A 15,581-nucleotide genomic window follows, 5' to 3' on the forward strand; every position below is an offset into this window, starting at 1 on the left:
TATGAGTAAAAGTTTACCCCTTTTTTTGCACCTAAATTCGAGTTCATCCTCACGTAGATTGAATTAATTTAAACTTATTTTCATATATCGTTTTAAATAAGTCAATGTCTACATAGTCAACCATCCAACAAATCTTGTGTTTCTTAATAAAAATCTATGACATAGAGCGCATTCCTTTGCATCCAAATTTGAGTTTCCCAGTAAATTAAACTATCGCTTGTATTAAAAAAAAAATTAAAATTAAAAATTAAAATTTAAAAACTCTAAAATCAAGTATCCATAATTAGAAATGCAGGAGGGGTAAAGGTCATTATACAAGGAAAATGGGTCTGACCCGTAGCCAAATATATCATAATTGGGTTCATGTAGTTTTCTGATAAAAAGATGGGCATTTACGTAATTTGGTGTGTATAGGTCTAAGTGGGACGTGGACGTGGACGTGGGTTGGGTTGGGTTGGGTTCGGTAAACCCCTCTTCCTATTTGGTCGTTGCAGTTATTCTTCACGTAACGTTCTGATGTTGGCTCCTTCCACCATAACCTGTTTTTTTTTCTTAAGGTTTTTTTTCCCCTTAAATTTTGGTCAGAATTTTTAACATACAAAATAAACCACACTCGAATTAAGTCTACCACTTTTCATACGTATGTATACTGTGCCTCTTCTTCTTAACTACCTTACCAACGCTACCATCAGTCCATCTGTTCAGAGTATGGTTTAGGAAAGTGGGTTCCACTTGTACACAAGCAAATATATGAAAGTTAGGTTGTATATATTATCTTATTTTTGTATGATAATTATTGGGAACCAAAGCTCTTGGGTATTTGTCATTTTGAAGACACATTAAATTAAAGTATAATTTGATTTAGCAGATGCGAATTAGGTCAGTTGACTGGGCAGTAAGTCTGTCATCTTTATTTTACTTTTAGGTTATATTTACAATGTGAAATTTCAAGTTTACACATTTTAAGTAAGTATTTATAGTTCAATTGCTTGTATATAATCTTAACACAGTTTGTAAATAATTTTATAATTACATTGTATCTATTGATAAATACTTCATTTTATCTGTTTTATTTTTTGTGAACTTTGCAATCAATGGAAGATGGAGGGACTGTTAGTATAGCTTTGGTTGAAAGCTCAGTTTTAAAAGAATCCGACAAAATTAAAGTGGGTCAGCCAGCCCCAACCCATAAAGATTGCAAAGTGCTAGGTCAACAGAAGTGGCAGTTCAGTTGGGTTTGGCAGGTCAAGGAAGACCTAGCTTGATTGAAACAAATACATGCTGGTGTAAAGATCATTGACCCAATTAATCAACCCCTTATTTGACATACATTTACAACTCTACTGCCCATATTCATCAGTCAAACTGCTTGTTGAACCAGAAACTGTTCGAAATCCATTAGGTAAACTGCAAAACTTTCTGCCCATAAAACCCAAAAAAAAAAAGAAAAAAGGAAAAGAAAAGAAGCTACTTATATATAGATTTGGTTTCAGTACAATGAACAGCATTCTTTGTTGATCACATTCAAATCCCACCTTCTTGTTATCCAGCCAACATAAACAAGCAAATTCAAAGATCAAGAAAACAATTGCAATCAATAATTTGAAGCATCATATAAGTAAACCATTATGGCTACAAAAAGTTAGCTGAAAAACAGCAAATTCTACTAATTTCTGGAAGTAAATTTCATATCGCACTTGCATTCAAGAGCGTATGCTAGGAACTTCGCTCACGCACATTGTGCTAGTCAGTTTTATAAGTCTGCGAGTCTCTTCATCCAACTGAACATTGTCCTTCTCCATCCTTTCTGCAACTATAAGTGGCATTTTACCAGCTTCTGCATAAGTTCTTAGAAGTGAATTATATATCTCAGTGCTCACATGACCAGCATTCCGAAGAAACACTAACAGTTCCTCTGCCCCTTGTATATTGCCTTCCTCCTTGAGCCTGTTAAATACTTCTCCAATCAATCTTTTGTCAGGATCCCATCTTTTCACACTACCAACAGCTTTCTTAAAATTATCTAGCACTTTTTCCGTATGTTTTTGTTTCAAAAAACCCCATGTAAGAAGCTCCCAAGTACTGTAACAAGGCGTTATGCCATTTTGCACCATGCGATTATGAAATGTTTCAGCCATTTCCATTTGGTCTTTGTTGATATACGCTGCAAGAAGTATATTTGAAACCCTGGCATCATGAGTCCCAGAAACAGACTCCCACTCAGTATAGAGTTTCTCAGCTTCTTCAAACTCCTTGAGTTTCACAAGCGAAGATAGCATACATGTGTACTCAGCATCATTCATTTTGCGGAAACATGATTTCATTTTCTTCCAGATTCGCCAAACACCATCCTTATCGCCGATGTTTGTGTGCAGGCTGAGCAGGGATGAATATGCAACTCGATTTTCCCGAGATGCTATTTTCTCCATCTCCTTCAAGGTAACTGCTGCTTTTTCGGTCAGCAAACTTTTTATGTACAAGTTGGTTAACGTACTAAAGGTAACCCAGTCAGGATTTAGCTTTGCCTTCTTTAACTCAAGGAAAACTTTTTCTGCAGTTTCAACATCACTTTGCAAAGCACAAACGGTTAACCACAGATTGTAAGTAACAACATCTGGCGAAGTATTACTCTTCAACTCCTGAATTACTTCTGGAACCTTGTCAAATTGCCCATTGGAAACGTACAAGGACAAAATGTGGTTATAAGCAAGGGGATGCTTCATGTAACCACACTGTGACATCTTTGCCATCAGAGCTTCTGCTTTGTCAGACAATTTATTCTGCACATAGGTATGCAGAAGAGCTGTACAGGTAGGGCGGTCTGTCATCTGATCAGGAAGATCCTCAAAAAACTTTTCCGCACTATTTAAGCCACGAACTTTTGCAATCAAGTCTAAGTGAACGGCATAATCACCTGGTAGTAGCTTCATATCTTGTTGTAATGTCATCCATTCACATATCTGCATAAACAATGTTCAAAATTAAAATAGGAGGCCAGTTGAAAAGGAAACAATTTCCCGGAAAGCTCAACAAGTTATGAAACATCCAACTAGATTTATTTGAGAAGCCAACATATAAGAAATTGATAAGGAAAATGGAAGGGAAAAAGTTAGCAGAAAGGCCTAGGGTCACCAAACTGAATATTCTAGCAGACTGCAACCGCGAGAGAATACATATCAATTCCATATTTACACAACCCCTTTTTTAATACAAACTTATAGATCATGTTCAACTTTACAAAAGTTAGCTGAAACTTATATCACTGCCCATGAATGAAAACAGAAGACAGGAAAACAATAGCCCTCTCGAGAGCCACATTAACTTGAAGGTTTTCTTGAACAAATTTTACAATCACGCCATATGCACATTCAATTATCCCCTGGAGCGCATTCTTGAGAGTTGGAATACTCACCAGCACACCTTCATTATAATTCCTAAACAAAAATACTAAAAGCTGGACACTTGGAAAAGTACTTCTGTAAGACCAGCATTATCAACCAGACCAAAAGCATTCCAATTTTCACTTCACAGAATTCAAATAGCTTGCACCTTCAAATGCTTAAAGCAAATTTGACTGGGTAACAAATTGCTATATGCTCTGTAACAATATACACTCATTTAAACCTATCAACTCAGACCATTTACGCAAACTCAATCATGCATAAAAAACCCCCCAACACCATCAATCCTAAAAGTACTTCTCACTTTCTACAACTAAGTAAAAGCATCAAGAGCAAACCAAAGATTAAAACTTTAACTTGAACAGAGCATAAACACAAGGGTTTTTGTTAAACAAACCAACCTCGAGTGCGTGTTTGTATCGCTTGAGCTTGCGAAGCTCACGAACGATGCGATTGAGCTCATACTTGCGCACCTTGTGCCCTTCCTCTTTCCATTTCCGTATGGCAATCACAGCGCTGCGTTTTGGAAACACCAGGCTCATAAGTCTCCTTCCCAGCGTGTCTCGGCCACCGCTCGAGCTTTTCTCTACGCTGGCGGTCGCCGCCTTCGTCTCCACATGCGCCTCCGCCGTGAAGTGGCGGACTGCGGCGATGGAGCTCCGCAGGGTTCGAATTAACATCTTCCTTCAGTTCTTGAACCTCTATGCCAGCCAGTCTCATCTACTGTCAGTCTCAATACCCTCAACTCTCGACGTCGCCGTCTTGGGCATTGGACACAAGAGCCATTGAGCTTTTGTTGGGCCAAGAAGAATTAAACTGGGCCATTTTGGGCCACGAAGAATTAAACTGGGCTGAAAACTACAGTAAGACAAAAATTAACATCATTTTTGGTCTCTATAATTTGTTGATTTTTTTATTTGGTATATGTATGTAGTTTTAATTTTGTCAATTTAACCTTTGTACTTTGATTCTCTCGCAATTTAAAGAGACATCTAAATTTTCATACAATTTCATCCTATATTCCATCTAAAATATGTATATATATAATGAATATATGAAATATTTTTGCTCACCAGTTTAACATAATGTGTATTATTATCATCATTCTCAACACTTAACACGTGTTTATGGACTTAACAATAATTAACTTTTGCTTTGTATTTATGGAATCATGATTATGCTTATGGACACATATCAAGAGTTGAGAATGATAATAATGATACACTTTGAGTTAAAGTAGTGATAAAAAATACTCGTTGGGCAATTGTACATAAGTTTAGATATGTTTTTGAATTATGATAGAATCAAAATACAAGACATATCTTTTTTATTTTTGTTGAAATACAAGATCTGTCTTTGAATTGTGATAGAATCAAAATACAAGGTTCAAATTGCCAAAATTAAAACCATGGAATGAAAAGTGACTTGTCGCCAAACTAACAAATCATCACTCAAACGGCAGCTCAGACACCGTCTTCAATCTCACGCCTTCATTGATATTTATAAGTTCAACATAAAACCCTGCGACTCTCAGTTCGCGCTTTTCTGTTGGCCCAAGACGAAGATGTCAACAACAGGTATCTATGGCGGAAAACGCACCGGCGTCCGAGTCGTCGTCGCCGGTGACCGTGGCACTGGCAAGTCGACCTTGATCTCAGCAGTGGCCACCGAAGCCTTCGACCGAAACGTCCCTCCTGTGCTCCCGCCGACGCGCCTCCCCGCCGATTTGTACAACGATCTCGTTCCCCTCACCGTCATCGATACCTCTTCAAGGTATGTGTATACATACACACTAAGAACGAAAATTGCAATTTCTTTTTTGCCAAGAAAAAACGAAAATAGCTGTTTTTTATTGAAGTTTGTGTTGATAAAATATATTTAGCTTGGAGAATAGTAGTAAGCGCAATGAAGAATTGAAGCGGGCTGATGTGGTGGTGTTAACTTATGCCTGTGATCAACCGATGACGCTCAGTCGTCTCTCTACTTACTGGCTGCCTGAGCTTCGTCACTTGGGGGTTTGTAATTCTATTGCTTTACTGGCATGGCATTGTTTTCCTTGTTGATTTTCAATTATTTAGTTAATTGATATTATGAGAAAATTGGAAATGGTTAGGTGAAGGTGCCGGTTATTCTGGTGGGATGCAAGTTAGATTTGCAAGACGAACAGGCGCCAATGAGCATGGAGCAGGTGATGTCACCTATCATGCAGCAATTTAGGGAAATCGAGACTTGCATTGAGTGTTCAGCAGCCACTAATAGTCAGGTATATTCAGATGCCTAAACACTTTTGTTTCCTGTGTTAAATAAAGGTAAGAGATCTTGATGTTTGAACATTGTAAATTACTTGTTATTAGGTTCCGGAAGTATTTTATTATGCTCAGAAGGCAGTCCTTCATCCAACAACCCCGTTGTTTGATCAAGAAAGGCAAGCTCTGCAACCCCGATGCATTAGCGCTTTGAGAAGGATATTTACTCTTTGCGATCATGACATGGACGGTGCCCTCAATGATTCAGAACTGAATGAATTCCAGGTTTCCTTTTTCCCTTTTCTGTTGCGTGTCTTCCAATCGTTTTTCAGTCACTTATTTGGAAGTTTGACATTTGGTAACTGCCATAAACAGGTTAAATGTTTTAATGCTCCACTACAGCCTGCTGAAATTGTGGGAGTTAAAAGGGTTGTACATGAGAAGCTACCAGATGGTATCAATGATATTGGTCTTACCCTCAGTGGGTTCCTTTTTCTTCATGCTCTTTTCATTGAGAAAGGACGTCTTGAGACAACTTGGGCCGTCTTGAGAAAATTTGGATATGATGATGACCTAAAACTTGCAGATGAGTTTGTTCCTGTTCCATCCAAGCGTGCTCCAGATCAGGTATAGCTCAAAAGGTCTTGTTATTTTGAAGTTTTAGTGTTGCTACACTGTTTTTGTTCATTAGAAGGCATAGATGCAAGCTTTTATGATAAAAACTTTAGCATTGAAATACTAATGACTAGAAAATCTGTTTATTGGCTCCTGCCAATGTGTTTATTTTTTCCTGTCATATTTCATAATACTTTGTTTTTTAATGGTAAATATGCAATACTTATTCTTAAACGTCTTGTTTTAGAGCGTGGAGCTGACAACTGAAGCTGTTGAGTTCCTGAGGGGGATCTTCCGTTTATTCGACACTGATAATGTATACCCTGATATCTATTCTCACCATTCTTTCTATGCCTTTGCAATGTAATTTATGTTTTGTCTCTGTTTACGGTGCTAATGATTATTCTGTCATTTTATTTCCAAATGTACCTTGGCAACTAGGACGGAGCCCTACGACCACATCAGCTTGAGGAACTATTTGCTACTGCTCCAGAAAGGTGAATTCAATTATTATTAGAATTTGTTCAATAGTTTTCAGTATATATTTCATTATATTTGCTTGCATACCTAGTTTTGTTTTCATTACGTATTCAATGAAACCCCACTGTAATGGTTACCTGCATATAATGCTGCTTGTGCCAGCTGAGAAGGGGGCATCTCTGCTGCCTGCAAGGTTCTGAAGTTACTTAATAGATGTGTGCTTCAGCTTATATCTGCTGTTTTATGGGCAGTAGATTTTCTGTTCCTCACACACAATTAAATATTTACACCCACCTCTTGATTGTTGGAATAACATCCTGACAATATAGTTCAGCTTTATGAGTTGCTGAAACATATTAATGATGGAGTCATCTTTAATCTGTCTCGTGATGAATCTAACTTTAATTTCTCAAATGGTAAGTCCCGATAGCCAGGATGTCACGTTCAAAATGTTTCATAGTTTCTGTATTTTCTATGATATAGTACTTCTGATTGTGATAGTTTCCTGAGCTACATGTATTAATGTCTTCAAGTATTTTCTATTAACTGCCACCTGCATGAAGTCCTGATCTATCTATATGTTTTTCTACCTTTTTCAAGTATTTTTAATTAACTGCCACCTGTATATTGTGGGATTAAATAATGAATGTCCCTATCTTGGTTTCTTTTTATTCTCCATAATAGATTTCTTAGTATTGTGTTCAATGTTTTTTTTCAGTCCTTGGAGTGAACTACCTTTTGAAGATGCTGCAGAGATAACAGCATCAGGGAATTTACCTCTTAATGCGTTCCTGTCTGAGGTATATCTTCTTTCTTGTTGCTACCCTGTTTAGAGTAGCTGCTTATATTCGTCACCATTTTTTGTTTTATCTATTTCTTGATGATAAAAGTGTCTTTCTTTTAATCTCGTTAAGTCAATTGTATGCTGTAACTGTATTTGTGTTTTATGTGTGATTCCAGTGGGCCCTCATGACACTAATAGATCCGAAGAAAAGTATGGCTAACTTGATATACATTGGATACACTGGTGCTCCTGCTTCTGCGCTCCATGTTACTAGAAGAAGATCAGTAGATCGTAAAAAGCAAAAAACTGAAAGAAATGTCTTCCACTGCTTCGTGTTTGGTCCTAAAAATGCAGGAAAAACCGCTCTTTTGAATTCATTCGTAGGAAGGTATTGCTCTCAAACTTTACTGAGCTCAATATGGTATCTAGTACTCTGTATTATTATATAAAATGAAGAGGAAGAGGTGTCTGTAGAAATTTAACCTATTGACTCACACTTCCAAATTTTACTCAATACCTTATCTCCCGTTTGTTTTCAATCCTTGGTTAAAAACAAAATTCTCTCAAATGCGGCTATAGAGTTGTACACAATTGAAATATTTTACACCTGAAATAACCTTATTTTCTTTTTTCCCAAATTGAGAGAAAGCTCACATGGATGTGCCGCACTTGGGTGTCCAAGCATTATATTATGAATTTTCAGCTATCGCCATATCTGCTACCTATTTCCTGTTTGACTCTGTCCATTTCAGAATTTATTTGTGGTGACTGTACATCATTTATTTTTCGTTTGACATTGTTAATTTATTGTTGCCAATTTCAACCTCAGGTCTTTCTCAAAGAGTGACACTACAGCAACTGGTGAGCGTTTCGCAGTGAATGTTGTTAACCAGGTTGGGGTGAGTACCGTCAAATATAAAAAAATTTCTTACACGCATTGAAATTGTTTTTGTGAGAAGAGAGCAAGTTTGATAGATTCCTGGATGAAAGTAAATGGATATGTGGCAAACAAAAGAAATGAACAAACATGATTGCCTGTATGATTTGTAATATCTTGGACCTAAATGTATCCATGAATTGATGTTGTGACTTGTGCTATAGGGGAATAAGAAGACTCTTGTATTGAGAGAGATACCAGAAGACGAAGTTAAAACCTTTTTGTCTAAGAAGACCTTTTTGGCAGTCTGTGATGTAGCTGTCTTTGTCCATGACAGGTGATTTTATTTTATTTTGTTCATTAAAATTAACAAATTTATTATTTCAATTTTCCACAAAATGGAGCACAATGGTAATGTGTGTTAGGCTTTTCTTTTGTGAGTTGTTGACCAATTTCGATTACTGGAATTGTTATAGGATTTAACATAATTTTGCATGGTTTACTCATATATGTATATAATTTTAACAATTCAAGGCATTCTGTATATAGAGGTACTACCTTGGTTTTGTTCGCTTCAGACTAGGCTTAACACGAAGTCAAACCGTCAGAGGAGATGTGGGTTCTTAGAACCTAATTAACCAACCCATGTAAGATTTGGTGGTTTGGTTTGTCTGGACTAGTTCAAAGTTTGCAAATAGCTTTTTCTTGGAAAAAGGTTTTTGATGGTTAGATTAATACAAATACGGGGAAAATGGCCAAAAAGTTAATCAAACTTAGAAGCTGCACATTAAAAATTTAGACCTTTTGATGGTTAGATTCATATAAATACTTCGATTAATTTGTTTATCTAATATTTGTAGCATGTAGATCGGTTGGTTATACATGCCTTTGTGGCATTGTTTGAATAACTCAGATGTGCCGGAAGAATTATAAGTTCTGTTTATTTCAGTGATTTCATGCTGTGACATTGTTTTTCACTTTCCAGTTCAAGTGAACATTCATGGAAGAGATCAAGGGAGCTCCTTGTGGAGGTTGCTAAGCAAGGAGAAGAAAGTGGCTATGGTGTACCTTGCCTCCTTATTGCCGCTAAGGATGATCTGGATCCATATCCAATGGCAGTACGAGATTCACTAGGGGTATAAAAGTGTTCATTGTTTTGTCTTCACATTCTTGCATATGTTTGGAAATGAATGATCAACTACTCCATGAAGTTGTGATTTTGCTTCATGTTGTTTATTTGTGGGAGAAACTAGCTAATAATTATGATTTTTTACTCTTTTCTTCAGATTAGTCAGGAATTGGGCATAGAGGCACCTGTTCGTGTGAGCATGAAGTTGAACACTATGAATGATGTGTTCAATAGAATCCTAAGTGTAGCTGAGCATCCTCACTTGAGTATTCCTGAAACTGAGACTAGGAAGAACCGCAAGAAGTACCTCCAGGTTGTTAATCGATCACTTATGTGTGTTTCAGGTATGTTTCACTCTCCCCTCTCTCTCTCTCTCTAAGAATTCTCTTCTGAGTTCATACACACTAACTATATCGATATGTTATATCGTTTTATAGTTGGCGCTGCTGCTGCCTTTGTTGGACTGGCAGTGTATCGTGCGTATTCAGCAAGGAGAAACGCTTCCGGTTAGGTGCCGGGATTTGGCCATCAATCAATTGCTGTTGCAGTCTACGAAAACAATTTTGTTGATGGGTTAGTTTTGCGTGGTTTTTCCCAGAAACTTTTGGTTCTATTGGGACATTCTAAAAACAGCACATGTATAGAAATTGCTTGCAATTATTTTTCTCCCATTGAGGGCTGATTTCCTTTAACATTTACAAATCTCTTTATACATTATAATCCAGGTAAGAATTGCTTGTAATTTAAACAGTAGTGCAACATCAACGTTATTAATAATAATGAAGTTTGATGCTGAGAGTAGTTATCCATTTTCTTTTTTTACTGTCAAAATACTGAAAGAACGAGACAGCAAGCAAACATGTTAGTTCTTGGGCTGGGCTTTCAAGAATGGGCTTCTTCAGCTTAATACATATTGAGCGTCGTCCAATCTGAAAATCCATTCACTATCAATCTCAGTTGTGTATTTATTTATTTTGGGATACAAGTGATAGTGAGGGAGGGGGATTCAAATACTGAACCTTGGGTGCAACTGTTCTTAACCACTTAAGTTACAAGCTTCTCACTAATCTCAGTTGTTTAGGCATGTAAAATCAACCTCCCACACAATAAACGTTTAAGATCAATATAGTAAACAAAGTGTAGACATTTTAGTTGCAAGTGATGTCGTCTCAGATTGCTTCATGCAGTAATGATGTGTAGTTTCGGCAAAAAGTTGTCTGCGCCAATTTGGGCGCCCCGTGACTGGATGGACGTGCATATTTGTAAATGTAGCTCCATTAGTGGGTGCATTTGATTTTTAACGTGTGACAAGCTAAATCCTAAGTGATGCTAGCTAGGTTGAGTGAGCAAGGGAACATAGACTTATGATTTTGTCTAAAGGGTGTCTCTGCCTTCAATCCAGATGTTCATGTTCCTCTTTATGCTTACCTGATTGAACTTGTTGGCCAAAATTTTCCATAATCTCACCCACAAAAACCTTCAATTGGGGCCTAATTCACAGCTTTGTATTTGGTTTTATGATTTTCTTCAAATTAAAAATTGTTTTGGTGTATGGAATATTGGCATTCCAATGGAATCTTCTTTGTAAGTTTTTTCTTGATTCATAAAAAATAAAAATAAAAATCAAGTGTGGTTAAATTTAACGTTCAGAGATGTCTTTAATTATCTTCTAATCAGTGATTTGATTATTGACGTCTAATAAATTAAGTAAATGTATTTGAACTTTTGAAAAAGAAAAAGAAAAATATTTGAAAAGGTGGGATTTTGGAAGATCGAAATACAGACCAAGTTGGAGGGGAAAGAGGTAAACAAAATCTTATTTCATTGATTCCATCCATCACTCCCAAGAAGAACCGCCCTTGGTCAAGTCTCTCTCTGTGATCTATCTGCCTGACATGGAGGAGCAATTTTATTCCTCGCAAGATCTCAAGCGATCGCTTTTAGCTGCATGCTTTTGACTAGTTTCCTTCATGCATCACTGCGGCCAAGATATTTGTCTCCACATTATTGGTGGCTTTGAGAGAGAGAGAGAGAGAATCTTCCATGATCGATACGGCTTTCAAGCCCTGAAAAACTGTATAGAGATTCTAAAATCTCACATATAGCCCTAGCTAGAGGTAGATTTGGTGCTTAGTTTAGCCTTTGAAGTTACAAAAGAATGAACCTGCAGGCATCGAAAAACCTAGCTAGCTGCTAATACTAGAACCAAAATAACCCCCATGCAAGTTTCTGCATGGTAATCATATCATATATTCTTTAAACTCAAATCAAAGCTTGCTAGTCATTAATTTGAATGTCGTTTTATGAATATATATATATATATATATATACAGATATTTGATCAGCTTCATCAAGAACAAACATGTTGCATGCAATCTGAAAGGAAAAAAAATATCCCCTGATTCAATCTTATTCTATCATCTCGTATTGACGGTAATTGATGTGTCTGTTAGTCGGCAGGAGCAAGGACGTACGGCTAGGATTTCCACTAAGATTTGTTCATCTCGACTAGCTAGGGTTCCTAGCTATATAGCTATAGTTAGCATAATCGGTGGGTATAAGTGGGCCAGGGCTATTGATCGAATTGGAGACAGACACATACATATTACAAAAATGATGATCATAAAATCTTTTTATTTTATTTTAGAGAGAGATAAATAATTGCAAGCTAGGTAGCAGACAGAGAAATCTTATGATACCCAACAAAACAGCATAGACTAAGATATCCAGAATCCAAAAATGCTTATAGGATCGTGGGGTCCTCCTTTGATACCGTCGTGGATCTTCTGCTCTGAATCATCCCCTTCAACATTTGTCAACCGTATATATTCTCACAAGATCATATATAGATATACCACTTGCATCAGCAGATATACCACTTGCACTCATCAGCTTCCCTCGGAACTAGTTTATATATATATATATATATATATATAAAACAAGACAAATTATTAATGATATGATATGTTAGGCAAAAATAATCAAATCAATGTGGGATATGTGTATTTATAACTTGATTAATTGTGGGTTAACTTTAAATACAAGTAATGGTAATGCATGTCACTGCATGAAATAAGGGGGAGGGTTTCCTAGTTTTTTATTTTGTTTTTTGGCTTTCCCTTTATATGTATGTACGTACTTTTCATCATTGCTAAGGTGGACTCGCCCTTCCCCCACCTCCCGCCCTTTCGCACTTTCTGTCTGTGGTTGTAAAATCCAATACCAACTCAACCATCAATATGTCATTTAGAATATTGGTGATAAAGATGTCTACAGAAACAAATGTTTTCTGTTTTTCAGCCACCAAACAAGTATATAATATCGATTGATCGATCAGCACCAAGACTCTGGTGGCCTTGGTTTAAAGCTACCATATAAATATATATATATAGAGAGAGAGAGAGAGAGAGAGAGAGAGAGAGAGAGAGAGAGAGGAAAAGGGATTAGGTTGATGACATGGAAGTCCAACACAACACAAGCATGTACGGAAGAGAGTGGCATATAATTAAATAATATATTGGACACATGTGGAGAGCAATGAAGTTGAACACGTAAGACAAGAAGGGTGACGATGCATTGCTGCCGCTGAGTGGAAGGAGATGGAAGACCACACATAATTAATTGGTGGGATTTACAATCTTCCCATTCCCAAGGGCAAGGCACATACATTTTCAGGATGAGATCGATGACCAGGGCCAAGGAAGGGCCTTTGTCTCCTGTCGTGGACTTCATATATCATTCGTGGGCTTCTAGGGCTTAGCTTGCTTGGTGCGGTCCTAATTAACACGTAACATTTATATATATTTTTGTTAATATTTTCTCAGGTGCAAAAGCAAAACCACACAAGGGAGACAAGGCCAACTCAGCCTTACCCATGCATGCAAGTTGAGAGGGAAAGCGAGAGATGGGTCAGACACAAAGTAGCATACACATAACGCAAAAGCTAAAAAAGGTTGGAGACATGTCAACATTCGAGGTCTTTGTGGGGTTGTGCTTTTTTCTTTTCTTTCTCTTTCTTGTGTCTCTGTCCAATTGGATGGACAGAGTGTGCGCTAAGTAATTTTTAGTCGGAGCACACCATCACGTAATGTTACTAAATTACAGTATATATCCGAAAATGCCTATATAGAAGACATATTTTATACGTTCTACGTTTCATGAAAGAAAATGTACACCAATGGCCAATGAGATCGATAGAAATCAAACCAATCATAAGAGTGGACGAGTAGTTTTTTAAGAAAATGACGATAGTATTTTATTGATAGTAGTAACTAGTACAAAAACTAAGCTATGTCATCGGGAATTAGGAGAGTGGAGGAGTAACTTTGAGATATAATTTGGGAAAAATTGAATTCATGGGAGCCTCTCGGCCCTCCAGTATGGGATGTGTCAGATCCCTTTCAATGATAGTACGTGCGCAAAAGGTGTATATATATAAACCTACGTACAATTTTGGCCATGATATGAAAACTCAAAACCTAATTGGTTCGCATGCAGATACTCAGATATATGTAGAGTCAGTCACAACATGAGTTGTATATTTTTCAAGTACTATAGTACTTGTCATGGTGAAAATGGGTCCCATCGCTGTCCAAAGTTTTGCCCACTTCCAATTCATGTGTTTAATTTGGTGGATGATTTCACTTTCACCACTACGACAGCCAAACACCAGGCATGGCGCCATGTGAAGACTGAAAAAATGTGCAGTAAAGAGGTACGTATGAGACTTTTATTATTAAGAGTGAGAGGAGTGTGATGTTGGGCATCAATGGCTAAATCTGGGGCAGGCAGTTATAAATGCCGGTATCTTTCATGGATATTGATACTACTTTCAACTGACAATAAAATGAAAGAGATCGATCACAAGATCACTTCGATAACATATTGATAAAGGCCTCCACTCCATTAACTAATCTAAATTAAAAGGTTCTCTCAAATTAAGCACATGATGTATATTGAACAGAATGTTGCATGTGCTGTCATTTCCTTTTCCTTTCTAACCACTCCCATCGTACAACTCTTGTGGTACATGACGTATGGATGCCCCCCAACTCCCCATGAGTATAGTGGACAATGTCCTCTCTTTCAAAATTACTAGCTTCTTTGCCGCCGAGAAAAGAGGTGTTTTATTAATCACGCGCGCTAACATAGCCTAAAAACGAGAAGCAGAGGAGAATTTCAATTTGCTATCAACCATAATTAATTAATTAATTAATAGTACTCTAAAAACACCGCTAAACCCCTATTAATTATTGGTTAGCCGTCACGAGGAATTTGTAAAGAAACTTTACTGCCAAAGCCGCAACATGTATATGGCCTAGTTTGGGATTCTGTCACTTTTAAAAAAAGTTGCTTCTGCTGTGCTTTAAAAATAATTAGTAAAGTAAAGCGACTCCATGTTTGGTAAACACTATTTTTAAAGTGCTGTTAGTACAAAAAGCAGTGTTAAAACCGTTTGGTAAATTTTAATATAAAATTATTGTAACTGTGAATAATGACTAAAATAGACATGATGTTAAAAGTGTTATGCACTAATCATGTGGTGGTAGTGGTAGTGATAGTGATGGAGTGGAGTTGATGGTGGAGATGAAGGCGAAGTTGATGGTTGTGGTGGTGGAGGTGGTGGTGGTGGTGGTGGTGGTGGTAGTGGCAACATGGTGGTGGTGGTGGATGTGGAGGTTTTGGAGGAGGTGGTGATGGTGGTGGTGGTGGTGGTGGTGGTGGTGGTGGCGGTGGTGGTGGTGGCGGCGGTGGTGGTGAATGAGGAGGAGGTGATGTTGGAGGTGGTGGTGGCGGAGGATGAGGAGGAGGAGGATGTGGTGGTTGTGGTGGTGGTGGTGGCGATGGTTGTAGAGGTAGTAAATGTGGTGGTGCAAGTGGTGGAGTTGGATGTAAAAGTGGAGGTGGTGTCATTTTTAAAAAATGAATGATGATATTTTGAGAATTAAAAAAATTCATTAAATATTCATCTCTGCTTCTTTTGAAAGCACTTTGAAAAGAACCAGTCGACTTTTAAAACTGTCAAAAATTTTTAAAATAATCGGGATAT

The 15,581-nt window shown here is 37.4% G+C and overlaps 2 protein-coding genes across 2 annotated transcripts; one reads left to right on the plus strand and one right to left on the minus strand.

The window, feature by feature from the left end:
- Window positions 1-1,568: 1,568 nt before the first annotated feature.
- On the minus strand, window positions 1,569-4,151 carry LOC103334117 (Pentatricopeptide repeat (PPR) superfamily protein). The gene is made up of 2 exons (XM_008237055.2): window positions 3,803-4,151; window positions 1,569-2,960 (listed from the first exon to the last, which is right to left on the minus strand). The coding sequence occupies exons 1-2, from the start codon at window positions 4,079-4,081 to the stop codon at window positions 1,704-1,706; spliced, it is 1,536 nt and encodes a 511-aa protein (XP_008235277.2). The 5' UTR covers window positions 4,082-4,151; the 3' UTR covers window positions 1,569-1,703.
- Window positions 4,152-4,768: 617 nt separating this feature from the next.
- MIRO2 (MIRO-related GTP-ase 2) lies at window positions 4,769-10,328 on the plus strand. The gene is made up of 14 exons (XM_089054252.1): window positions 4,769-5,174; window positions 5,284-5,416; window positions 5,515-5,664; window positions 5,756-5,932; window positions 6,023-6,274; window positions 6,510-6,578; window positions 6,704-6,759; window positions 7,461-7,542; window positions 7,703-7,914; window positions 8,356-8,425; window positions 8,628-8,740; window positions 9,389-9,539; window positions 9,690-9,876; window positions 9,970-10,328. Exons 1-14 carry the CDS (start codon window positions 4,966-4,968, stop codon window positions 10,041-10,043), a joined length of 1,935 nt encoding a protein of 644 aa, XP_088910378.1. The 5' UTR covers window positions 4,769-4,965; the 3' UTR covers window positions 10,044-10,328.
- Window positions 10,329-15,581: the final 5,253 nt, after the last annotated feature.

This window comes from Prunus mume, linkage group LG6, assembly GCF_029339155.1.
Source record: "Prunus mume cultivar Tortuosa linkage group LG6, ASM2933915v1, whole genome shotgun sequence".
In the NCBI taxonomy this organism is placed as follows: Eukaryota; Viridiplantae; Streptophyta; class Magnoliopsida; order Rosales; family Rosaceae; genus Prunus; species Prunus mume.